Source organism: Bombina bombina, chromosome 2 (genome assembly GCF_027579735.1).
Source record: "Bombina bombina isolate aBomBom1 chromosome 2, aBomBom1.pri, whole genome shotgun sequence".
In the NCBI taxonomy this organism is placed as follows: domain Eukaryota; kingdom Metazoa; phylum Chordata; class Amphibia; order Anura; family Bombinatoridae; genus Bombina; species Bombina bombina.
In genome coordinates, this window is record NC_069500.1 from 244621662 (window position 1) to 244649503 (window position 27842).

The following is a 27842-nucleotide window of genomic DNA, read 5'->3' on the forward strand; positions in this document are numbered from 1 at the left end:
TCTGAGGCTATTTTTGGGAGAAAGGTTTTGCAAGCCGTGGTGCCTTCCATTTAGGTGACCTGATTTGCTCCCTCCCTTCATCCGTGTCCTAAAGCTTTGGTATTGGTTCCCACAAGTAAGGATGACGCCGTGGACCGGACACACCTATGTTGGAGAAAACAGAATTTATGTTTACCTGATAAATTACTTTCTCCAACGGTGTGTCCGGTCCACGGCCTGCCCTGTTTTTTTAATCAGGTCTGATATTTTATTTTCTTTAACTACAGTCACCACGGTATCATATGGTTTCTCCTATGCAAATATTCCTCCTTAACGTCGGTCGAATGACTGGGGTAGGCGGAGCCTAGGAGGGATCATGTGACCAGCTTTGCTGGGCTCTTTGCCATTTCCTGTTGGGGAAGAGAATATCCCACAAGTAAGGATGACGCCGTGGACCGGACACACCGTTGGAGAAAGTAATTTATCAGGTAAACATAAATTCTGTTTTTCGCGCCTCTATTGCGCACTTGTTTTTGGGAAGCATGACATGCAGATGCATGTGTGAGGAGCTCTGATACATAGAAAAGACTTTCTGAAGGCGTCATTTGGTATCGTATTCCCCTTTGGGCTTGGTTGGGTCTCAGCAAAGCAGATACCAGGGACTGTAAAGGGGTTAAATATAAAAACGGCTCCGGTTCCGTTATTTTAAGAGTTAAAGCTTTCAAATTTGGTGTGCAATACTTTTAAGGCTTTAAGACACTGTGGTGAAATTTTGGTGAATTTTGAACAATTCCTTCATACTTTTTCACATTTGCAGTAATAAAGTGTGTTCAGTTTAAAATTTAAAGTGACAGTAACGGTTTTATTTTAAAACGTTTTTTGTACTTTGTTATCAAGTTTATGCCTGTTTAACATGTCTGAACTACCAGATAGACTGTGTTCTGTATGTGGGGAAGCCAAGGTTCCTTCTCATTTAAATAGATGTGATTTATGTGACACAAAATTTAGAGAAAATGATGCCCAAGATGATTCCTCAAGTGAGGGGAGTAAGCATGGTACTGCATCATCCCCTCCTTCGTCTACGCCAGTCTTGCCCACACAGGAGGCCCCTAGTACATCTAGTGCGCCAATACTCCTTACTATGCAACAATTAACGGCTGTAATGGATAATTCTATCAAAAACATTTTAGCCAAAATGCCCGCTTATCAGCGAAAGCGCGACTGCTCTGTTTTAGAAAATACTGAAGAGCATGAGGACGCTGATGATATTGGTTCTGAAGTGCCCCTACACCAGTCTGAGGGGGCCAGGGAGGTTTTGTCTGAGGGAGAAATTTCAGATTCAGGGAAAATTTCTCAACAAGCTGAACCTGATGTGATTACATTTAAATTTAAATTGGAACATCTCCGCGCCCTGCTTAAGGAGGTGTTATCTACTCTGGATGATTGTGAGAATTTGGTCATTCCAGAGAAATTATGTAAAATGGACAAGTTCCTAGAGGTCCCGGGGCCCCCCGAAGCTTTTCCTATACCCAAGCGGGTGGCGGACATTGTAAATAAAGAATGGGAAAGGCCCGGCATACCTTTCGTCCCTCCCCCTATATTTAAGAAATTGTTTCCTATGGTCGACCCCAGAAAGGACTTATGGCAGACAGTCCCCAAGGTCGAGGGGGCGGTTTCTACTCTAAACAAACGCACCACTATACCCATAGAAGATAGTTGTGCTTTCAAAGATCCTATGGATAAAAAATTAGAGGGTTTGCTTAAAAAGATGTTTGTTCAGCAAGGTTACCTTCTACAACCAATTTCATGCATTGTTCCTGTCACTACAGCAGCGTGTTTCTGGTTCGATGAACTAGAAAAGGCGCTCAATAAAGATTCTTCTTATGAGGAGATTTTGGACAGAATTCATGCGCTCAAATTGGCTAACTCTTTCACCCTAGACGCCACTTTGCAATTGGCTAGATTAGCGGCGAAAAATTCTGGGTTTGCTATTGTGGCGCGCAGAGCGCTTTGGCTAAAATCTTGGTCAGCGGATGCGTCTTCCAAGAACAAATTGCTTAACATTCCTTTCAAGGGGAAAACGCTGTTTGGCCCTGACTTGAAAGAGATTATTTCTGATATCACTGGGGGCAAGGGCCACGCCCCTTCCTCAGGATAGGTCTTTCAAGGCCAAAAATAAACCTAATTTTCGTCCCTTTCGCAGAAACGGACCAGCCCCAAGTGCTACGTCCTCTAAGCAAGAGGGTAATACTTCTCAAGCCAAGCCAGCCTGGAGGCCAATGCAAGGCTGGAACAAAGGTAAGCAGGCCAAGAAACCTGCCACTGCTACCAAGACAGCATGAGATGTTGGCCCCCGATCCGGGACCGGATCTGGTGGGGGGCAGACTCTCTCTCTTCGCTCAGGCTTGGGCAAGAGATGTTCTGGATCCTTGGGCGCTAGAAATAGTCTCCCAAGGTTATCTTCTGGAATTCAAGGGGCTTCCCCCAAGGGGGAGGTTCCACAGGTCTCAATTGTTTTCAGACCACATAAAAAAACAGGCATTCTTACATTGTGTAGAAGACCTGTTAAAAATGGGAGTGATTCATCCTGTTCCATTAGGAGAACAAGGGATGGGGTTCTACTCCAATCTGTTCGTAGTTCCCAAAAAAGAGGGAACATTCAGACCAATCTTAGATCTCAAGATCCTAAACAAGTTTCTCAAGGTTCCATCGTTCAAAATGGAAACCATTCGAACAATTCTTCCTTCCATCCAGGAAGGTCAATTCATGACCACGGTGGATTTAAAGGATGCGTATCTACATATTCCTATCCACAAGGAACATCATCGGTTCCTAAGGTTCGCATTTCTGGACAAGCATTACCAGTTTGTGGCACTTCCGATCGGATTAGCCACTGCTCCAAGAATTTTCACAAAGGTACTAGGGTCCCTTCTACCGGTGCTAAGACCAAGGGGCATTGCAGTAGTACCTTACTTGGACGACATACTGATTCAAGCGTCGTCCCTTCCACAAGCAAAGGCTCACACGGACATTGTCCTGGCCTTTCTCAGATCTCACGGGTGGAAAGTGAACGTAGAAAAAAGTTCTCTATCTCCATCAACAAGGGTTCCCTTCTTGGGAACAGTAATAGACTCCTTAGAAATGAGGATCTTTCTGACAGAGGCCAGAAAATCAAAACTTCTAAACTCTTGTCAAATACTTCATTCTGTTCCTCTTCCTTCCATAGCGCAGTGCATGGAAGTAATAGGTTTGATGGTAGCGGCAATGGACATAGTTCCTTTTGCGCGAATTCATCTAAGACCATTACAACTGTGCATGCTCAGTCAGTGGAATGGGGATTATACAGACTTGTCTCCGACGATACAAGTAGATCAGAGGACCAGAGATTCACTCCGTTGGTGGCTGTCCCTGGACAACCTGTCACAGGGGATGAGCTTCCGCAGACCAGAGTGGGTCATTGTCACGACCGACGCCAGTCTGGTGGGCTGGGGCGCGGTCTGGGGACCCCTGAAAGCTCAGGGTCTTTGGTCTCGGGAAGAATCTCTTCTCCCGATAAATATTCTGGAACTGAGAGCGATATTCAATGCTCTCAAGGCTTGGCCTCAGCTAGCAAAGGCCAAATTCATACGGTTTCAATCAGACAACATGACGACTGTTGCGTACATCAACCATCAGGGGGGAACAAGGAGTTCCCTGGCGATGGAAGAAGTGACCAAAATCATTCAATGGGCGGAGGCTCACTCCTGCCACTTGTCTGCAATCCACATCCCAGGAGTGGAAAATTGGGAAGCGGATTTTCTGAGTCGTCAGACATTTCATCCGGGGGAGTGGGAACTCCATCTGGAAATCTTTGCCCAAATTACTCAATTGTGGGGCATTCCAGACATGGATCTGATGGCCTCTCGTCAGAACTTCAAGGTTCCTTGCTACGGGTCCAGATCCAGGGATCCCAAGGCGACTCTAGTAGATGCACTAGTAGCACCTTGGACCTTCAAACTAGCTTATGTATTCCCGCCGTTTCCTCTCATCCCCAGGCTGGTAGCCAGGATCAATCAGGAGAGGGCATCGGTGATCTTGATAGCTCCTGCGTGGCCACGCAGGACTTGGTATGCAGACCTGGTGAATATGTCATCGGCTCCACCATGGAAGCTACCTTTGAGACGAGACCTTCTTGTTCAAGGTCCGTTCGAACATCCGAATCTGGTCTCACTCCAACTGACTGCTTGGAGATTGAACGCTTGATCTTATCAAAGCGAGGGTTCTCAGATTCTGTCATTGATACTCTTGTTCAGGCTAGAAAGCCTGTAACTAGAAAAATCTACCACAAAATATGGAAAAAATATATCTGTTGGTGTGAATCTAAAGGATTCCCTTGGGACAAGATAAAAATTCCTAAGATTCTATCCTTTCTTCAAGAAGGTTTGGAGAAAGGATTATCTGCAAGTTCTCTGAAGGGACAGATTTCTGCCTTGTCTGTGTTACTTCACAAAAAGCTGGCAGCTGTGGCAGATGTTCAAGCCTTTGTTCAGGCTCTGGTTAGAATCAAGCCTGTTTACAAACCTTTGACTCCTCCTTGGAGTCTCAATTTAGTTCTTTCAGTTCTTCAGGGGGTTCCGTTTGAACCCTTACATTCCGTTGATATTAAGTTATTATCTTGGAAAGTTTTGTTTTTGGTTGCAATTTCTTCTGCTAGAAGAGTTTCAGAATTATCTGCTCTGCAGTGTTCTCCTCCTTATCTGGTTTTCCATGCAGATAAGGTGGTTTTGCGTACTAAACCTGGTTTTCTTCCGAAAGTTGTTTCTAACAAAAACATTAACCAGGAGATAGTCGTGCCTTCTTTGTGTCCGAATCCAGTTTCAAAGAAGGAACGTTTGTTGCACAATTTGGATGTAGTTCGTGCTCTAAAATTCTATTTAGATGCTACAAAGGATTTTAGACAAACATCTTTCTTGTTTGTTGTTTATTCTGGTAAAAGGAGAGGTCAAAAAGCAACTTCTACCTCTCTCTCTTTTTGGCTTAAAAGCATCATCAGATTGGCTTACGAGACTGCCGGACGGCAGCCTCCTGAAAGAATCACAGCTCATTCCACTAGGGCTGTGGCTTCCACATGGGCCTTCAAGAACGAGGCTTCTGTTGATCAGATATGTAAGGCAGCGACTTGGTCTTCACTGCACACTTTTACTAAATTTTACAAATTTGATACTTTTGCTTCTTCTGAGGCTATTTTTGGGAGAAAGGTTTTGCAAGCCGTGGTGCCTTCCATCTAGGTGACCTGATTTGCTCCCTCCCTTCATCCGTGTCCTAAAGCTTTGGTATTGGTTCCCACAAGTAAGGATGACGCCGTGGACCGGACACACCTATGTTGGAGAAAACAGAATTTATGTTTACCTGATAAATTACTTTCTCCAACGGTGTGTCCGGTCCACGGCCCGCCCTGGTTTTTTAATCAGGTCTGATAATTTATTTTCTTTAACTACAGTCACCACGGTATCATATGATTTCTCCTATGCAAATATTCCTCCTTTACGTCGGTCGAATGACTGGGGAAGGCGGAGCCTAGGAGGGATCATGTGACCAGCTTTGCTGGGCTCTTTGCCATTTCCTGTTGGGGAAGAGAATATCCCACAAGTAAGGATGACGCCGTGGACCGGACACACCGTTGGAGAAAGTAATTTATCAGGTAAACATAAATTCTGTTTTTAAAGGACTATAAGCAGCAAATTAGTATGTCTGTCCTGGGACAGGCAAGGGAGTGAGTTTCGTGCACACATGTTATTTCCCTTTCCAGTTTAAGAAAGTTTTACTATGAAATCTCATGAGATCACAGTAAGAGTTCATGACCTCAGCACTGCTGATGCTGATTGGCTGCTGTTCATTTCTTCATTTTTATTTTTTTTTAAATGGTTTTTTTAACCTGCAGCTGGACAGCAGCTGAAGTATAACGTTTTACACAAAACTTACTCTGGTGAGCTGAAGAAATTGTGAGGTACATATCTTCGTTTTTTACATAGAGATGCTTAGGTGATATTTTCCTGTCAGCTGTTTACAGTTATACTGCATCACTTTCAAGTGATTTAGCATATAAGTATTATGTCCCTTTAATTTACTAAGTTACTGTCTTCTGCTGTCCTAAATACATATTCACAGGAAATGGTGAGGGGTGTTTTTTTTTTTTGTTTTTTTTAAAGGGACATTAAACTCTTGTATACATAAAATATAATTGTGTTTTAATAGCAGACATTTGCCAGAGAATAATATGCAACATGTTGTCACCTAGACTTTCTTCTCTGCTGAGGAGAACAGTTATAAATGTATCACTGGAGTGTCCAACGAATAACTGTGTAGGATATAGCAGTGTTTAGAGTCTGCACTTCCATTTTTAACAGAAAATGGAAATCTCACAATTTTCACATTTAAATTTCAAGAAATTGGGCAAAATTAATAATGAAAGTGTATTGCAAAGTATTTTACTACACATAAGTATACATTTTTTAATACAATCTCAAAGTATTTAATTACCCCTTGTAGCAATCAGATTCTGAACAACTCCATTTGTGAATACCAGACAAAACAAAATGTTTTTGGGGGTATTCTTTTCGTGGAAAAACTTTTTTTGTCTTTGTGAATATAACTTTTATTACTTCAAAGTTTAATAAAATCACTGTGTGAGTGTGTGCAATTTAAAAACACATATAAACTCGAATAAAGGATTATTATGGTTTATATAAATCCTTGTTATATAAGGGCATGCATAATAAACATCCACATGTATAGTGTGGGTAATGTGGGTATTTGTTGCTAGTAGTCAAGTTGAAAATGAGCGGATTATACTCTTGCCCTTTTAGTTTGGTAGTTTTTAAATTGCACACACTCACACAGTGATTTTTTTAAACTTTTTTAGTAATAAAAGTTATGTTTTAATTTCAATTTGACCCATTGGTCTAATCTATACAGTCTGTAACTTTACTAATTAGGGGCATTAGAAGTGCTATACAAGTGCACCTTTTCAGTCTCAATCCCTCTAGTGATTTAGGGTATACCTGCAAATTGACTTTGTGCACCAGCACTCTAGCTCATAAGGTATATATATTAATTAAACCAGACAGATCACCCCGTTTCTAGTATTGGTGTAGTGCTATTGCCATTCTTTCTTTTTTGAACTTTTTTTGTCTTTGCTTATGTCTATCCTCAGTAATATTTGTGTATATTTTTATTTTGTTATTTGTGTTTTGTTTTTAAACCTAGAGTTGGTAAAGTTCCCCTGGAAAAGGCATTTGATCTGATTGAATACCTTGTGAATGAAACTAGTGTGGCTCCAATCAAAGAAGCATTGCACCAGCTACAGCTTATTCACAGTGTCCTAGATAAACGTGGTCTACAGATATTGGCAGGAAAAATTGTGGTTTGTATCCTCTTTATTTATATGAGTGGGGATGTATATATGGTAATCACCTGCCCCTTAAGTACTTCACTTGGGAAGTGTTTGACAGGGGCACTTTTAGATACCGCTCATCATTGTTCTATTTATTACCCTCTTAACATAGAAATATATCATATTTTAAAAATTCAGGTCCCAAAATTTAAATAAGGGTTTTTATATCCTTATAGCTATCAAGTGATGATAACCTGGCAGTAGCTGCTAGCCTCATTTCTTTCACACAGGTGATAAGAGTCCGTAATCCATTACTCGTGGGAATTACTCTTCCCTGCCACTGGGTGGAGGCAAAGATTCCCAAGAGCTCTATTAAACCCCTCCCACCTCACTGGTAAACTAGTCTTGTCTTTGCCTCTGCTGGAGAAATGTTAAGAATGAAGATGTGCTTGTGGTTTTTAAGTGAGAGGGGTTCTCAGACTGAGTTGATGTCTTGTCAGTGGGATCTATATGGAGTACTGGTAGTGCCTCATTTTCACTTCATGGTAAAATAGTCACAAGCCTTCCATGAGTGCCACAGGGACCTGTCCTTAAAGGGACATGAAACCCAAAATGTTTCTTTCATGGTTTAGACAGAGCATACAATTTTTAAACAACTTTAAAAATTTAGTTATTTCTCTTGTTATCCTTTGCTGAAAGGTTTATCTAGGCAAGTTCAGGAGAAGCAAAGAACCTAGGTTTTAACTGCTGATTGGTGGCTGCATGTAAATACTGATTGTCTCACCCATGTGTTAAGTTAGAAACCAGTAGTGCATTGCTGCTCCTTCAACAAATGATACCAAGAGAACTAAACAAATTAGATAATAAAAGTAAATTAGAAAGTTGTTTATAATTGTATTCTCTATATGAATCATGAAAGAAAAAAAAATGGGTTTCATGTCACTTTAACCTCCTCATTCTGGGTCTTCAGTATACTCCTATTCTATATCCTCTGCTGATTTGTTTCAGAACTGGTTTGGCTTTCTACTGGCTTTTCCCAGAGTTGAGTGTCCTTGCTTATTAAACCTTTTTTATTTAATTGACACTCTATAAACCTTTTTTGGGTATTACTTATTTTATATATATATATATATATATATATATATATATATATATATATATATATATATATATATATATATATATATATATATATATATATATATATATATATATATTATAATAATAATAATAATTAATAATAATTGGGACAGAATTTAATTTTTATGTTATTCCCATTTAAATAGCTTTTTTTTTTTTTTTTTTGCACATCTTTTTTCCTGCATGTGGACATTGGATTAGCGTATATATTTTTCTCAGTAGCCCGACTTGCCTAGTAATTTTTTGAAGAGCTGCTTTTGGAGGCGGTACATTTTCTCAGGAGCTCTTTTTAGGGATTTAACTACTTATTTATGCATTTTCTACTTAGGAGCCTTCTAATTCTGTCCCTAGAATTTCCTTAGAAGATGGGCCCTCTGAACACTTTCTTACCAGTGTTAAATGTTTTTTGTTTTTTTTAACACTGACGTATCTCCTGCAGCATATTCATGTTCACACACTAATATTTTAATGCATTTAGACCAATCTAATGCTGCTATTGCTTCTAGGATTTTACTGCTCCTTCTGTTCTTTACAGGGAAGTGCAACTGACTTTGCACCATGTGTAAAGGACTTCATCCAAACAGTTCTTATTTAGCCTTCTACTAGTTTTAAATCTTCTAAAGCTGATGCGACTGATAATTCCTCTTGTTAAGTGTATCCAGTCCACGGATCATCCATTACTTGTGGGATATTCTCCTTCCCAACAGGAAGTTGCAAGAGGATCACCCACAGCAGAGCTGCTATATAGCTCCTCCCCTCACTGCCATATCCAGTCATTCTCTTGCAACTCTCAACTAAGATGGAGGTCGTAAGAGGACTGTGGTGTTTTATACTTAGTTTATTTCTTCAATCAAAAGTTTGTTATTTTTAAATGGTACCGGAGTGTGCTGTTTATCTCAGGCAGTGTTTAGAAGAAGAATCTGCCTGCGTTTTCTATGATCTTAGCAGAAGTAACTAAGATCCTTTGCTGTTCTCACATATTCTGAGGAGTGAGGTAACTTCAGAGGGGGAATAGCGTGCAGGTTTTCCTGCAATAAGGTATGTGCAGTTAAAATATTTTTCTAGGGATGGAATTTGCTAGAAAATGCTGCTGATACCGAAGTAATGTAAGTAAAGCCTTAAATGCAGTGATAGCGACTGGTATCAGGCTTATTAATAGAGATACATACTCTTACAAAAGTGTATTTCTTTCATGTAATTAGCAAGAGTCCATGAGCTAGTGACGTATGGGATATACATTCCTACCAGGAGGGGCAAAGTTTCCCAAACCTCAAAATGCCTATAAATACACCCCTCACCACACCCACAATTCAGTTTTTACAAACTTTGCCTCCGATGGAGGTGGTGAATTAAGTTTGTGCTAGATTCTACGTTGATATTTGCTCCGCAGCAAGTTGGAGCCCGGTTTTCCTCTCAGCGTGCAGTGAATGTCAGAGGGATGTGAGGAGAGTATTGCCTATTTGAATGCAGTGATCTCCTTCTACGGGGTCTATTTCATAGGTTCTCTGTTATCGGTCGTAGAGATTCATCTCTTACCTCCCTTTTCAGATCGACGATATACTCTTATATATACCATTACCTCTGCTGATTCTCGTTTCAGTACTGGTTTGGCTATCTGCTATATGTAGATGAGTGTCCTGGGGTAAGTAAGTCTTATTTTCTGTGACACTCCAAGCTATGGTTGGGCACTTTGTTTATAAAGTTCTAAATATATGTATTCAAACATTTATTTGCCTTGACTCAGAATGTTCAACTTTCCTTATTTTCAGACAGTCAGTTTCATATTTGGGATAATGCATTTTAATTTAACATTTTTCTTACCTTAAAGTTTGACTTTTTCCCTGTGGGCTGTTAGGCTCGCGGGGGCTGAAAATGCTTCATTTTATTGCGTCATTCTTGGCGCGGACTTTTTTGGCGCAAAAATTCTATTTCCGTTTCCGGCGTCATACGTGTCGCCGGAAGTTGCGTCATTTTTTGACGTTATTTTGCGCCAAAAATGTCGGCGTTCCGGATGTGGCGTCATTTTTGGCGCCAAAAAGCATTTAGGCGCCAAATAATGTGGGCGTCTTATTTGGCGCGAAAAAATATGGGCGTCGCTTTTGTCTCCACATTATTTAAGTCTCATTTTTTATTGCTTCTGGTTGCTAGAAGCTTGTTCTTTGGCATTTTTTCCCATTCCTGAAACTGTCATTTAAGGAATTTGATCAATTTTGCTTTATATATATGTTGTTTTTTCTCTTACATATTGCAAGATGTCTCACGTTGCATCTGAGTCAGAAGATACTACAGGAAAATCGCTGTCAAGTGCTGAATCTACCAAAGCTAAGTGTATCTGCTGTAAACTTTTGGTAGCTATTCCTCCAGCTGTTGTTTGTATTGATTGTCATGACAAACTTGTTAAAGCAGATAATATTTCCTTTAGTAAAGTACCATTGCCTGTTGCAGTTCCTTCAACATCTAAGGTGCAGAATGTTCCTGATAATATAAGAGATTTTGTTTCTGAATCCATAAAGAAGGCTATGTCTGTTATTTCTCCTTCTAGTAAACGTAAAAAATCTTTTAAAACTTCTCTCCCTACAGATGAATTTTTAAATGAACATCATCATTCTGATTCTGATGATTCCTCTGGTTCAGAGGATTCTGTCTCAGAGGTTGATGCTGATAAATCTTCATATTTATTTAAAATGGAATTTATTCGTTCTTTACTTAAAGAAGTACTAATTGCTTTAGAAATAGAGGATTCTGGTCCTCTTGATACTAATTCTAAACGTTTAGATAAGGTATTTAAAGCTCCTGTGGTTATTCCAGAAGTTTTTCCTGTTCCTAATGCTATTTCTGCAGTAATTTCCAAAGAATGGGATAATTTGGGTAATTCATTTACTCCTTCTAAACGTTTTAAGCAATTATATCCTGTGCCGTCTGACAGATTAGAATTTTGGGACAAGATCCCTAAAGTTGATGGGGCTATTTCTACCCTTGCTAAACGTACTACTATTCCTACGTCAGATGGTACTTCGTTTAAGGATCCTCTAGATAGGAAAATTGAATCCTTTCTAAGAAAAGCTTATCTGTGTTCAGGTAATCTTCTTAGACCTGCTATATCTTTGGCTGATGTTGCTGCAGCTTCAACTTTTTGGTTGGAAACTTTAGCGCAACAAGTAACACATCGTGATTCTCATGATATTATTATTCTTCTTCTTCAGCATGCTAATAATTTTATCTGTGATGCCATTTTTGATATTATCAGAGTTGATGTCAGGTTTATGTCTCTAGCTATTTTAGCTAGAAGAGCTTTATGGCTTAAAACTTGGAATGCTGATATGGCTTCTAAATCAACTTTACTTTCCATTTCTTTCCAGGGTAACAAATTATTTGGTTCTCAGTTGGATTCCATTATTTCAACTGTTACTGGTGGGAAAGGAACTTTTTTACCACAGGATAAAAAATCTAAAGGTAAAAACAGGGCTAATAATCGTTTTCGTTCCTTTCGTTTCAACAAAGAACAAAAGCCTGATCCTTCATCCTCAGGAGCAGTTTCAGTTTGGAGACCATCTCCAGTCTGGAATAAATCCAAGCCAGCTAGAAAGGCAAAGCCTGCTTCTAAGTCCACATGAAGGTGCGGCCCTCATTCCAGCTCAGCTGGTAGGGGGCAGGTTACGTTTTTTCAAGGAAATTTGGATCAATTCTGTTCACAATCTTTGGATTCAGAGCATTGTTTCAGAAGGGTACAGAATTGGTTTCAAGTTGAGACCTCCTGCAAAGAGATTTTTTCTTTCCCGTGTCCCAGTAAATCCAGTAAAAGCTCAAGCATTTCTGAAATGTGTTTCAGATCTAGAGTTGACTGGAGTAATTATGCCAGTTCCAGTTCTGGAACAGGGGATGGGGTTTTATTCAAATCTCTTCATTGTACCAAAGAAGGAGAATTCTTTCAGACCAGTTCTGGATCTAAAAATATTGAATCATTATGTAAGGATACCAACATTCAAGATGGTAACTGTAAGGACTATCTTACCTTTTGTTCAGCAAGGGAATTATATGTCCACAATAGATTTACAGGATGCATATCTGCATATTCCGATTCATCCAGATCATTATCAGTTCCTGAGATTCTCGTTTCTGGACAAGTATTACCAGTTTGTGGCTCTGCCGTTTGGCCTAGCTACAGCTCCAAGAATTTTTACAAAGGTTCTCGGTGCCCTGCTGTCTGTAATCAGAGAACAGGGTATTGTGGTATTTCCTTATTTGGACGATATCTTGGTACTTGCTCAGTCTTTACATTTAGCAGAATCTCATACGAATCGACTTGTGTTGTTTCTTCAAGATCATGGTTGGAGGATCAATTTACCAAAAAGTTCTTTGATTCCTCAGACAAGGGTAACCTTTCTGGGTTTCCAGATGGATTCAGTGTCCATGACTCTGTCTTTAACAGACAAGAGACGTCTAAAGTTGATTGCAGCTTGTCGAAACCTTCAGTCACAATCATTCCCTTCGGTAGCCTTATGCATGGAAATTCTAGGTCTTATGACTGCTGCATCGGACACGATCCCCTTTGCTCGTTTTCACATGCGACCTCTTCAGCTCTGTATGCTGAAGCAATGGTGCAAGGATTACACGAAGATATCTCAATTAATATCTTTAAAACCGATTGTTCGACACTCTCTAACATGGTGGACAGATCACCATCGTTTAATTCAGGGGGCTTCTTTTGTGCTTCCGACTTGGACTGTAATTTCAACAGATGCAAGTCTCACAGGTTGGGGAGCTGTGTGGGGATCTCTGATGGCACAAGGAGTTTGGGAATCTCAGGAGGTGAGATTACCGATCAATATTTTGGAACTCCGTGCAATTTTCAGAGCTCTTCAGTTTTGGCCTCTTCTGAAGAGAGAATCGTTCATTTGTTTTCAGACAGACAATGTCACAACTGTGGCATACATCAATCATCAAGGAGGGACTCACAGTCCTCTGGCTATGAAAGAAGTATCTCGAATTTTGGTTTGGGCGGAATCCAGCTCCTGTCTAATCTCTGCGGTTCATATCCCAGGTGTAGACAATTGGGAAGCGGATTATCTCAGTCGCCAAACGTTGCATCCGGGCGAATGGTCTCTTCACCCAGAGGTATTTCTTCAGATTGTTCAAATGTGGGAACTTCCAGAAATAGATCTGATGGCGTCCCATCTAAACAAGAAACTTCCCAGGTATCTGTCCAGATCCCGGGATCCTCAGGCGGAGGCAGTGGATGCATTATCACTTCCTTGGAAGTATCATCCTGCCTATGTCTTTCCGCCTCTAGTTCTTCTTCCAAGAGTAATCTCCAAGATTCTGAAGGAATGCTCGTTTGTTCTGCTGGTAGCTCCGGCATGGCCTCACAGGTTTTGGTATGCGGATCTTGTCCGGATGGCCTCTTGCCAACCGTGGACTCTTCCGTTAAGACCAGACCTTCTGTCACAAGGTCCTTTTTTCCATCAGGATCTGAAATCCTTAAATTTAAAGGTATGGAGATTGAACGCTTGATTCTTGGTCAAAGAGGTTTCTCTGACTCTGTGATTAATACTATGTTACAGGCTCGTAAATCTGTATCTCGAGAGATATATTATAGAGTCTGGAAGACTTATATTTCTTGGTGTCTTTCTCATCATTTTTCCTGGCATTCTTTTAGAATACCGAGAATTTTACAGTTTCTTCAGGATGGTTTAGATAAGGGTTTGTCCGCAAGTTCTTTGAAAGGACAAATCTCTGCTCTTTCTGTTCTTTTTCACAGAAAGATTGCTATTCTTCCTGATATTCATTGTTTTGTACAAGCTTTGGTTCGTATAAAACCTGTCATTAAGTCAATTTCTCCTCCTTGGAGTTTGAATTTTGTTCTGGGAGCTCTTCAAGCTCCTCCGTTTGAACCTATGCATTCATTGGACATTAAATTACTTTCTTGGAAAGTTTTGTTCCTTTTGGCCATCTCTTCTGCCAGAAGAGTTTCTGAATTATCTGCTCTTTCTTGTGAGTCTCCTTTTCTGATTTTTCATCAGGATAAGGCGGTGTTGCGAACTTCTTTTGAATTTTTACCTAAAGTTGTGAATTCCAACAACATTAGTAGAGAAATTGTGGTTCCTTCATTATGTCCTAATCCTAAGAATTCTAAGGAGAAATCGTTGCATTCTTTGGATGTTGTTAGAGCTTTGAAATATTATGTTGAAGCTACGAAATCATTTCGTAAGACTTCTAGTCTATTTGTTATCTTTTCCGGTTCTAGAAAAGGCCAGAAAGCTTCTGCCATTTCTTTGGCATCTTGGTTGAAATCTTTAATTCATCTTGCCTATGTTGAGTCGGGTAAAACTCCGCCTCAGAGAATTACAGCTCATTCTACTAGGTCAGTTTCTACTTCCTGGGCGTTTAGGAATGAAGCTTCGGTTGACCAGATCTGCAAAGCAGCAACTTGGTCCTCTTTGCATACTTTTACTAAATTCTACCATTTTGATGTATTTTCTTCTTCTGAAGCAGTTTTTGGTAGAAAAGTACTTCAGGCAGCGGTTTCAGTTTGAATCTTCTGCTTATGTTTTTCGTTAAACTTTATTTTGGGTGTGGATTATTTTCAGCAGGAATTGGCTGTCTTTATTTTATCCCTCCCTCTCTAGTGACTCTTGTGTGGAAAGATCCACATCTTGGGTAGTCATTATCCCATACGTCACTAGCTCATGGACTCTTGCTAATTACATGAAAGAAAACATAATTTATGTAAGAACTTACCTGATAAATTCATTTCTTTCATATTAGCAAGAGTCCATGAGGCCCGCCCTTTTTTTGTGGTGGTTATGATTTTGTATAAAGCACAATTATTCCAATTCCTTATTTTATATGCTTTCGCACTTTTTTATCACCCCACTTCTTGGCTATTCGTTAAACTGAATTGTGGGTGTGGTGAGGGGTGTATTTATAGGCATTTTGAGGTTTGGGAAACTTTGCCCCTCCTGGTAGGAATGTATATCCCATACGTCACTAGATCATGGACTCTTGCTAATATGAAAGAAATGAATTTATCAGGTAAGTTCTTACATAAATTATGTTTTTAAAACGTTTGCTGGCATGTTTAATCGTTTTTTACATATGTTTGGTGATCAAACTTATTGGGGCCTAGTTTTTTCCACATGGCTGGCTTGAATTTTGCCTAGAAACAGTTCCCTGAGGCTTCCCACTGTTGTAATATGAGTGGGAGGGGCCTATTTTGGCGTTTTTTTGCACAGCAAAAATTACAGACACAGACATCCAGCTTCTTCCTGCATGATCCAGGACTTCTCTGGAGGGCTCAAAAGGCTTCAAAAGTCATATTGAGGGAGGTAAAAAGCCACAGTAGAGCTGTGGCAGTTGTTGTGACTGTTTAAAAAACGTTTTTGTCATTTGTTTTTCTGTTTTTGGTATTAAGGGGTTAATCATCCATTTGCAAGTGGGTGCAATGCTCTGCTAACTTATTACATACACTGTAAACATTTCGTTAGTGTAAGTGCATTTTTTCACTGTTATTTAAAAAATTTGGGAAAATTTGTGTTTCTTAAAGGCGCAGTAATGTTTTTTATATTGCTTGTAAACTTGTTTTAAAGTGTTTTCCAAGCTTGCTAGTCTGTTTAAACATGTCTGACACAGAGGAACCTACTTGTTCATTATGTTTGAAAGCCATGGTGGAGCCCCATAGGAGAATATGTACTAAATGTATTGATTTCACCTTAAACAGTAAAGATCAGTCTTTATCTATAAAAGAATTATCACCAGAGGGTTCTGTCGAGGGGGAAGTTATGCTGACTAACTCTCCCCACGTGTCAGACCCTTCACCTCCCGCTCAGGGGACGCACGCTAATATGGCGCCAATTACATCAGGGACGCCCATAGCGATTACCTTGCAGGACATGGCTGCAATCATGAATAATACCCTGTCAGAGGTATTATCTAGATTGCCTGAATTAAGAGGCAAGCGCGATAGCTCTGGGGTTAGGAGAGATACAGAGCGCGCAAATGCTGTTAGAGCCATGTCTGATACTGCGTCACAGTATGCAGAACATGAGGACGGAGAGCTTCAGTCTGTGGATGACATCTCTGACTCGGGGAAACCTGATTCAGAGATTTCTAATTTTAAATTTAAGCTTGAGAACCTCCGTGTATTGCTTGGGGAGGTATTAGCTGCTCTGAATGACTGTAACACAGTTGCAATTCCAGAGAAATTGTGTAGGCTGGATAGATACTATGCGGTGCCGGTGTCTACTGACATTTTTCCTATACCTAAAAGGCTTACAGAAATTATTAGCAAGGAGTGGGATAGACCCGGTGTGCCCTTTTCCCCACCTATATTTAGAAAAAGGTTTCCAATAGACACCACTACACGGGACTTATGGCAGACGGTCCCTAAGGTGGAGGGAGCAGTTTCTACTTTAGCAAAGCGTACCACTATCCCGGTTGAGGACAGTTGTGCTTTTTCAGATCCAATGGATAAATAATTGGAGGGTTACCTTAAGAAAATGTTTATTCAACAAGGTTTTATTTTACAGCCCCTTGCATGCATTGCGCCTGTCACTGCTGTGGCGGCATTCTGGTTTGAGGCCCTGGAAGAGACCATCCAGACAGCTCCATTGAATGAAATTATTGACAAGCTTAGCTAGCTAACTCATTTGTTTCTGATGACATTGTTCATTTGACTAAACTAACGGCTAAGAATTCCGGATTCGCCATCCAGGCGCGTAGGGCGCTATGGCTTAAACCTAACCAGTCCTGGAACAAGGGCAAGCAGGCCAGGAAGCCTGCTGCTGCCCCCAAGACAGCATGAAGGAACGGCCCCTTATCCGGAAACGGATCTAGTGGGGGGGCAGACTTTCTCTCTTCGCCCAGGCGTGGGCAAGAGATGTTCAGGATCCCTGGGCATTGGAGATCATATCTCAGGGATATCTTCTGGACTTCAAAGCTTCTCCTCCACAAAGGAGATTTCATCTTTCAAGGTTATCATCAAACCAGATAAAGAAAGAGGCATTCCTAAGCTGTGTGCAAGACCTCCTAGTAATGGGAGTGATCCATCCAGTTCCGCGGACGGAACAAGGACAGGGATTTTATTCAAATCTGTTTGTGGTTCCCAAGAAAGAGGGAACCTTCAGACCAATCTTGGATCTAAAGATCTTAAACAAATTCCTCATAGTTCCATCATTCAAAATGGAAACTATTCGGACCATCCTACCCATGATCCAAGAGGGTCAGTACATGACCACAGTGGACTTAAAGGATGCCTACCTTCACATACCGATTCACAAAGATCATCATCAGTTCCTAAGGTTTGCCTTTCTAGACAGGCATTACCAATTTGTAGCTCTTCCCTTCGGGTTGGCCACTGCCCCGAGAATTTTTACAAAGGTTCTGGGCTCACTTCTGGCGGTTCTAAGACCGCGAGGCATAGCGGTGGCTCCGTATCTAGACGACATCCTGATACAGGCGTCAAGCTTTCAAATTGCCAAGTCTCATACAGAGATAGTTCTGGCATTTCTGAGGTCGCATGGGTGGAAAGTGAACGTGGAAAAGGGTTCTCTATCACCACTCACAAGAGTCTCCTTCCTAGGGACTCTTATAGATTCTGTAGAGATGAAAATTTACCTGACGGAGTCCAGGTTATCAAAACTTCTAAATGCTTGCCGTGTCCTTCATTCCATTCCACGCCCGTCAGTGGCTCAGTGCATGGAAGTAATCGGCTTAATGGTAGCGGCAATGGACATAGTGCCATTTGCGCTGCAATTATGCATGCTAAGTCAGTGGAATGGGGATTACTCAGATTTGTCCCCTCTACTATATCTGGATCAAGAGACCAGAGATTCTCTTCTCTGGTGGCTTTCTCAGGTCCATCTGTCCAAGGGTATGACCTTTCGCTGGCCAGATTGGACGATTTTAACAACAGATGCCAGCCTTCTAGGTTGGGGCGCAGTCTGGAACTCCCTGAAGGCTCAGGGATCGTGGACTCAGGAGGAGAAACTCCTCCCAATAAATATTCTGGAGTTAAGAGCAATTTTCAATACTCTTCTAGCTTGGCCTCAGTTAGCAACACTGAGGTTCATCAGATTTCAGTCGGACAACATCACGACTGTGGCTTACATCAACCATCAAGGGGGAACCAGGAGTTCCCTAGCGATGTTAGAAGTCTCAAACATAATTCGCTGGGCAGAGTCTCACTCTTGCCACCTGTCAGCGATCCACATCCCAGGCGTAGAGAACTGGGAGGCGGATTTTCTAAGTCGGCAGACTTTTCATCCGGGGGAGTGGGAACTCCATCCGGAGGTGTTTGCTCAACTGGTCCATCGTTGGAGCAAACCAGAACTGGATCTCATGGCGTCTCGCCAGAACGCCAAGCTTCCTTGTTACAGGGACCCGGGAGCAACGCTGATAGATGCTCTAGCAGCTCCTTGGTTCTTCAACCTGGCATATGTGTTTCCACCGTTTCCTCTGCTCCCTCGACTGATTGCCAAAATCAAAGGAGAGAGCATCGGTGATTCTGATAGCGCCTGCGTGGCCACGCAGGACCTGGTATGCAGACCTAGTGGACATGTCATCTCTTCCACCATGGACTCTGCCTCTGAGGCAGGACCTTCTAATACAAGGTCCTTTCAATCATCCAAATCTACTTTCTCTGAGACTGACTGCATGGAGATTGAACGCTTGATTCTATCAAGGCGTGGCTTCTCCGAGTCAGTCATTGATACCTTAATACAGGCTCGGAAGCCTGTCACCAGCAAAATCTACCATAAGATATGGCGTAAATATCTTTATTGGTGTGAATCCAAGAGTTATTCATGGAGTAAGGTTAGGATTCCTAGGATATTGTCCTTTCTCCAAGAGGGTTTGGACAAAGGCTTATCAGCTAGTTCTTTAAAAGGACAGATCTCTGCTCTGTCTATTCTTTTGCACAAGCGTCTGGCAGAAGTTCCAGACGTCCAGGCATTTTGTCAGGCTTTGGTTAGGATTAAGCCTGTGTTTAAAACTGTTGCTCCCCCGTGGAGCTTAAACTTGATTCTTAAAGTTCTTCAGGGAGTTCCGTTTGAACCCCTTCATTCCATTGATATTAAACTTTTATCTTGGAAAGTTCTGTTTTTGATGGCTATTTCCTCGGCTCGAAGAGTCTCTGAGTTATCTGCCTTACATTGTGATTCTCCTTATCTGATTTTTCATTCAGACAAGGTAGTTCTGCGTACCAAACCTGGGTTTTTACCTAAGGTGGTTTCTAACAGGAATATCAATCAAGAGATTGTTGTTCCATCATTGTGTCCTAATCCTTCTTCAAAGAAGGAACGTCTTTTGCATAATCTGGACGTAGTCCGTGCCTTGAAGTTTTACTTACAGGCTACTAAAGATTTTCGTCAAACATCTGCCCTGTTTGTCGTTTACTCTGGACAGAGGAGAGGTCAAAAAGCTTTGGCAACCTCTCTCTCCTTTTGGCTTCGGAGCATAATACGCTTAGCCTATGAGACTGCTAGACAGCAGCCCCCTGAAAGGATTACAGCTCATTCTACTAGAGCTGTGTCTTCCACCTGGGCCTTTAAAAATGAGGCCTCTGTTGAACAGATTTGAAAGGCTGCGACTTGGTCTTCGCTTCACACCTTTTCAAAATTTTACAAATTTGACACTTTTGCTTCTTCGGAGGCTGTTTTTGGGAGAAAGGTTCTACAGGCAGTGGTTCCTTCTGTTTAAGTTCATGCCTTGTCCCTCCCATCATCCGTGTACTTTAGCTTTGGTATTGGTATCCCACACGTAATGGATGATCCGTGGACTGGATACACTTAACAAGAGAAAACATAATTTATGCTTACCTGATAAATTTATTTCTCTTGTAGTGTATCCAGTCCACGGCCCGCCCTGTCCTTTTAAGGCAGGTCTAAATTTTAATTAAACTACAGTCACCACTGCACCCTATGGTTTCTCCTTTCTCGTCTTGTTTCGGTCGAATGACTGGATATGGCAGTGAGGGGAGGAGCTATATAGCAGCTCTGCTGTGGGTGATACTCTTGCAACTTCCTGTTGGGAAGGAGAATATCCCACAAGTAATGGATGATCCGTGGACTGGATACACTACAAGAGAAATAAATTTATCAGGTAAGCATAAATTATGTTTTTTCATGGTGTTTCTTCAGAAGGAGAGGTTTTCTCTGATAATCAGGGGATTTCCTCTAACCAGTAACTTCCTCTTTTTTGTTTAAAATTGAACATATTTGTTCTCTTTTAAAGGTTAAAACCTCTGAGGATTTTCCTGTCCCTGATGCTGTCTCTGAAATAGTTGCTAGGGAATGGTCTAAGCCAGGTAATCCCTTTAGTACTTCTGCAAGGTTTAAGAAATTGTATCCCCTATATTCCCCTGACAGAGAGTACTTCTTTTTAAGTCCCTTTAGATATGAAATTTGAATCAATTCATAGAAGGACTTTTCTGCGAGCAGGTTACTTATTTATGCCAGCTATTTCTATTGGTGACGGCACTGCTGCTTCTTCCATTTGGTTAAATAGTGTCTCTGAGCAGTTTTTTGACGATTCTGCTAGTGAGTTTTTTTTTAACCTTTTATGATTGCTTTAATGTGCTAACTCTTGTATTTGTGATGCTGTATTTGACATCATTTAAGAAGGGCTTTGTGTTTGAAATCTTGGTCTGCTGATATAGCATCTAAATCTAGACTTTTATCTTTCTTTTCAAGGAAAGAAGTTGGATTCTATTATTTCTACTGTTACTTGAGGTAAAGGAGCTTCCTCAGGACAAAAAGGCCAGGAGTAAGTGGAAGGCGTCTAAACATTTTTGTCCCTTTCTTCAGAATGGGGAACAAAAATCAGATTCCTCCTCTTATAAGCAAGGTCTCTCTAGCTCTGCCTGGAAGCCAAGTTCCAATTGTAATGGACCTAAACAATTAAAAAAACCTACTTCTACTTCCAAGTCTGCATGAAGCTACCAGAGGCTCTGGTAAGGGGCAGACTGTTTTTTTTTCAGGAAGTCTGATTCCAGTCTATTTCAGATCCTTGGGTTCTTAATATTGTTTCTCATTATTGAGTAGGTTTCAGAAAAAGGCCTCCCACGGGAAGGTTTATTCTGTCAAATGTTCCAAAAATTTCCACTGAAGGCTCAAGCCTTTTTCAATCTATTTCACATTTAGAAATTATGGGAGTGATTGTTCCTGTTTCATTGTTGAAACAAGGGATGGGATTTTATGTTAATCTCTTCCTTGTTCCAAAGAAGGAAGGAGTTTTTGATCTGAAGGGAAGTTGGTCCCTTCTTTCAAAATGGAGAATAATTTGACTATTCTGCCTTTTGTTCAGCAAGGTTAGTTTATGTCCACAATATATTTAAAGGATGCTTATCTTTATGTTCCTATTCACAAGGAACACTATCTGTTTCTGAGGTTTGCCTTTCTGGACAAGCATTTTCAGTTTGATGCTCTACCATTTGCACTGGCTACAGCTCCAAGAATCTTCACAAAGGTTCTTGGTACCCTTCTGTCAATCAGATCTCAAGAGTATTGCTTTTTTTCCTTACCTGGACAATATCTTGGATCAAGCTCCATCTTTGCATTTAGCAGAATCTCACACCAACAGACTGTTTCTTCAACAGCACAGTTGGAGAATCACTTTTCCAAAGAGTTATTTAGTTCCTCAGACAAAGGTTACTTTTCTGGGGGTTCAAATAGATTTGGTTTCTAAGAGAATATCTTTAACAGGTCAGAAAAGGTTGAAACTGGTGTCGGTTTGTCTAAGCCTTCATTCTCTTTCTTTTCCCTCAGTTGCTCTTTGCATGGAGGTATTAGGTCTCATGATTGCTGCATTGGATTCTATTCTCTTTGCTTGTTTTCACACAAGGCCTCTTCAGCTTTGTATGCTTCACCAATGGTACAGGGATCATACTCAGCAGGAGATATGTTTAGCTCTCTGAACAGGTCAGTCTCTGTCTTTTTGACTGAATCATCATTTTATTCTGCTGGGGGCTTCTTTTGCTTGTTCTACCTAGACTGTGATCACTAGAGATGCAAGTCTTTTAGATTGGGAAAATGTCTGAGGTCTTTGAGAGCACAAGGACTTTGAGCTCCTCTGCAGGCGAGGTTGCCAATAAATATTCTGGAACTCCATGCTATTTTTTAGAGATCTTCAGAGTTGGCCTCAGTTGAAGAGGGAGTCTCATATCCATTTTCAAAAAGACAATGCCACTGCAGTGGCTTATATCAATAATCAAGGGGCAACTCGCAGTTCCCTAGCGATGAAGGAAGTGTTTTGAATTCTTTCATGGGCAGAAGCCAATTTCTGCTGTTCATACTCCTGTAGTGAACAACTAAGAAGCAGATTTTCTCAGTCACCAGTATCTGCATCCAGGGGAATGATCTCGCTATCAGGATGTTTTCAATCAGAATGTGGATTTTTGGGGTCTCCAAGAGGAAGATCTGATGTCTATTCGGTAAAACAACAAACTTCCCAGGTACTTTGCGAGGTCCAGGGATCATCAGGTGAAGTTTGTGGATGCTCTTTCAAGGGACAGATTTCTACTCTTTCAATTTTGTTTCATTGGAAGATTGCTAATCTTCCTGACATTGATGGTTTTATTCAGGCTTTGGTATGTATTAAGCCTGTTATTAAGCCAATTTTTCCATCTTGGAATCTTAATATGGTATTTAAGGTTTTGCAGACTCCTGCATTTGAGGCTACGCAAAAAGAGGATATTAAGCTTTTTTTCTTGGATGGTTTTGTTTCTTTTGGCTATCTCTTCTACTAGAAGATTTTCGGAATTGCCTGCTCTTTCTCGTGATTCTCCTTATCTAATTTTTCATCAGGATAAGGCTGTTTTAAGGACTAAATTGGACTTATTTAACTGAAAGTATTATGTTGATGCTACTTAGGATTTCAGAAAAAAAATTCTAGTTTGTTTATTCATTTCTCAGGTTCTAAAAGAGGGCAGAAAGTTATTGCCATTTCCTTGACATCTTGGTTGCCACTTATTGGGCTTTTAAGAATGAGGCATCGGTTGACCAAATTTGCAAGGTAACATACCTTTTACTAATTTCTACCATTTTTATGTTTTCGCTTCTTCTGAGGCAGCCTTTGTTAGCAAAGTCCTTCGGGCAATGGTCTCAGCTTAATGTTTTTTGTCTGTAAGTCCGATATCTTCTAGTTTATTCTTTGAATTCAGTTTTAGGTTGTAGATTTTGTGAAAAAAGATGTTTATCCCGCCCTTATTTTTCATTATTCATGGATTTCACAGCTTGGGTATTTGTTCCCTGGAGTAATGGATCACGGAGTCTCACCTCCTGTATGAAAGAAAACCTAGTATATGCTTACCAGATAAATGTATTTCTTTCATGTTGGTTAGAGTCCACCCTGTTTATTTTCTGGTGATGGTTAATTTTTGTGCACATCTTTTTCCCTTCCCCTATTATGTTACTCTCTTTTTTACTTTTTCCTACCTCTTTTGCTTGGCTATACATCAGATTAGTTTACCAGTGAGCTTTTATAGAGCTCTTGGGGTTTTGGAATCTTTGCATCCTCCTAGTGGCAGGGAAGAGTAAATCCCAGGAGTAATGAATCGTAGACTCTCACCACCATGAAAAAAAATAACGCGTCATGTAAGAATTGTTGATGTTGTAGTTATGTTATGGCTTATAGATCCATGTTTCTCGTGCTGGGGTAAATTATTTTCTCTACATTTCAATTTACCTATTATTCTGCATTTTTATTGGGAGTAAATTATGTTTTCTTAATAACAAATGCAAAACAATAGCAACTCACTTCTACTTTTTTAATAATTTTTTTTTAAAATAAAATATTTTCCCCTACTAAAAATGTTTTGCTATATGCATAAAGATGTAAGGTATAAATCTTACATTTTAGTTCTATTTCACAAGGTCACCTATTTGTGATCACATTTTATATATTGACGATTTCTCTTGCTAAAACTTAATTCAGACCTTTACATATACATCAAGCTTAGAAATGTATTTTCTCATTTTAGCATCGTACTTATTTGCTCCTGGAATCTCTAATAACAAGTCAGTCATGGACAGATGAAGGTTCACCTTCTGATCAAGAGCTACGATCCATTCTTTTAAATTTTGCTTGCTCTCAAAATGTTGGCAACTGTACAGCTAAAGCCAGAGAGCTGTACGATACCTGGAAATCTAATAACTCAAGGTAAAATCTTCTTCTGTAATCATATGTTCTAATAGCCGAAAGTGATCTAATATGCTGTTTACAAATAACGACCACAACTGTAATGCTTTTTTCTAATCTTGTGCACAGTGATGAGTATGTTTGTTTTTATGAATGTTCAAACAGGCTTCCAATAAATTGTCTTGTGAGACTTTTTAAATCATACTTTAATACCTATGACCATTCATATTTAAGGTTTTATCATATTGTAATTGGCGAATTTTCTCCTATGTCTAAGGTAATGCAGGTGCAGCGGTTTCATTCGGTGACCAATAGATAAGTGCTTAGTCACAAATTGCAAAGCTTTAAGTTATTTTGTAAAGTTCAGTGGGTTTTTTTTCTTTCTTCTTTCTTATGATCAAATGGATGAGCTGAATGTTCTGCTATTTTATTAGAAGCTAATTTCCAGGACTTCAGAATCTGCATAGTAACCTGTTTAATTTACATTTGAATCAAATGTCAAAAAATATTTTTTTAAATAAACCAGAATGTCCTAGGCATGCCAATCAGATAAAGGTGTTTTTATTTCAATATAAATTTGTAAACTTTAATAGATTGATTACTAATCTATAAGTGCTACATAGTTAGTTAAATATACCACCTAAATTATACAGTTCTTGCAAACCATGTTTAGAATTGTTGGTTGCAATGGATAAGCCAGTGACATTCAGAGACCACCTAAATAGGGTAAAGGAAAGCAGCCTTACAATGTGAAAATACCTGTTCAACCTAGACACTGTTTCAAAGGATATCACAATTTATGCAAATTCAAAACCCAAGCCTAAAATATTTATTTTATAATTCAGATATAACCCTTTTAAATAACGTTCCAGTTTACTTTTATTATCAGTCTCTTGGTATTCTTTGTTGACTGACCAGCAATGCACTACTGGGAACGTTCTGAACACACTGAGTGAGCCAGTGACTAGAAACATTTATGTGCAGCTAGTAGTGCATTGCTGCTTGTGAGCCTACCTAGATGTGCTTTTCACCAAAGAATACCAAGAGAAGGAATCAAATTAGATAATAGAAGTAAATTGGAAATTGTCTAAAATTGTACTATTCTCTATCTGAATCATGAACTTTAAATTTTGAATTTACAATCTCTCTTAATTGAGCGTGAAGTTTTCTTCTCAATGTTTTGTTGTGTGACAAATCTAGCAGAACATACCAAGATTTATATAACTTAGTGTATATTGTTTTAATGTTGACTGTACTTTAAGAATTTTTTTAAAAAGTTTATTTTTTCTCCCCCTAAGACTTCCTACAGATGTTATGAGCATTGTATTTAAGGTTGGTGCCCAGGATGAGGAAAATTGGAATTCTCTTTTTACCATGTATGGATCTTCTTTGTTTGAAGCAGAAAAAAGCAAATTACTTGAAGCACTTGCAAGCACCAACGATGGCAGAAAGTTAATCTGGTATGTAAATGGTTTATCGCATCCTACTTTAAGGCTGATATATATATATATATATATATATATATATATTTAGTTGTGTATGGTTCAATAAACATTTTGTTCTCATTAAAATTTAGATTATATTTATATTTTGCAAGTATCCATCAATGTATCTGCTAAAGCATGTAAAAACTACAAGTGTATTGTCTAGTTCCCACTAACAAACACAATTTGAGAAATTCTGTTTGTTCTGGCCTGATCTGGTACTCAAGGATTGCACACGAGAAATACTATGTTAATTAAAAATGAACAATCCTTGTTTTCTCCAACATTGGTGTGTCCGGTCCACGGCGTCATCCATAACTTGTGGGAATATCTCTTCCCCAACAGGAAATGGCAAAGAGTACAGCAAAAGCTGTCCATATAGTCCCTCCTAGGCTCCGCCCACCCCAGTCATTCTCTTTGCCGTTGCACAGGCAACATCTCCACGGAGATGGTGAAGAGTATGTGGTGTTTAGTTGTAGTTTTTTATTCTACTAACAAGAGTTTGTTATTTTAAAATAGTGCTGGTATGTACTATTTACTCTGAAACAGAAAAAGATGAAGACTTCTGTTTATGAGAGGAATATGATTTTAGCAGCAGTAACTAAAATCGTTTGCTGTTTCCACATAGGACTGTTGAGATGAAGTAACTTCAGTTGGGGGAAACAGCAGACTTTTCTGCTTAAGGTATGACTACCCATATTTCTAACAAGACTGTGTAATTCTGGAAGGCTGTCATTTCCCCTCATGGGGACCGGTAAGCCATTTTCTTAGTCTCAAACAGAATAAAGGGCTTAATATGGGCTATAAAACTGGTAGACACTTTTATGGGCAAGATCGATTTCTTTATTTGGCATTTTATACAGCTTAATGTTGAAATTCACACTAATAAACTTTGGGGAACGTTTTTTAACGTCAGGCACTGGTTTAGACACCTTTCCAGTCAGGAAGGGCCTTCCCTGTAGTAGGCTGAGCCTCATTTTCGCGCCATTACTGCGCAGTTACTTTTGAGAGCAAGACATGCAGCTGCATGTGTGTGGATCTGAAAGTAGTTGAAAAGGTTCCTAGAAGGCTTCATTTGGTATCGTATTCCGCCCTGGGTTTGGTAAAGTTGAAGCAAAGGCTGTAGCTGGGACTGTAGAGGGGTTAAAACTGTAACCGGCTCAGTTTTTTTCATTTTAAGGGTTAAAGGTCTGAAATTTGGGGTGCAATGCTTTGAATGCTTTAAGACACTGTGGTGAAAATTTGGTAAAATTTGAACAATTCCTTCATAGTTTTTCACATATTCAGTAATAAAGTGTGCCCTGTTTAAAATTTAAAGAGACAGTAACGGTTTTGTTTTAAAACGGTTTTTGTACTTTATTGACAAGTTTAAGCCTGTTTAACATGTCTGTACCTTCAGAAAAGCTATGTTCTGTATGTATGGAAGCCAATGTGTCTCCCCCTTCATAATTGTGCCATAGCGTCCAAACAAAGTAAGGACAGTACTGCCACAGATAGTTAAGTTGCCCAAGATGATTCATCAGATGAAGGGAGTAGACAGAGTTCTACATCATCTCCTTCTGTGTCTACGCCAGTTTTGCCGACGCAGGAGACCCCTAGTACTTCTAGCGCGCCAATGCTTGTTACTATGCAACAATTGACGACAGTAATGGATAACTCCATAGCTAATATTTTATCCAAAATGCCTGCATTTCAGAGAAAGCGCGATTGCTCTGTTTTAAACACTGTAGAGCAGG

The 27842-nt window shown here is 40.0% G+C and overlaps 1 protein-coding gene across 1 annotated transcript in view; it reads left to right on the plus strand.

Moving 5' to 3' along the window:
* LNPEP (leucyl and cystinyl aminopeptidase) overlaps nucleotides 1-27842 on the plus strand; it is a 538618-nt gene that overhangs the window by 377196 nt on the left and 133580 nt on the right. The window contains exons 13-15 of the mRNA XM_053701508.1: nucleotides 7225-7381; nucleotides 24465-24643; nucleotides 25921-26082. Coding sequence (XP_053557483.1) covers nucleotides 7225-7381; nucleotides 24465-24643; nucleotides 25921-26082 — 498 coding nt within the window. The remainder of the gene's footprint in view (nucleotides 1-7224; nucleotides 7382-24464; nucleotides 24644-25920; nucleotides 26083-27842) is intronic.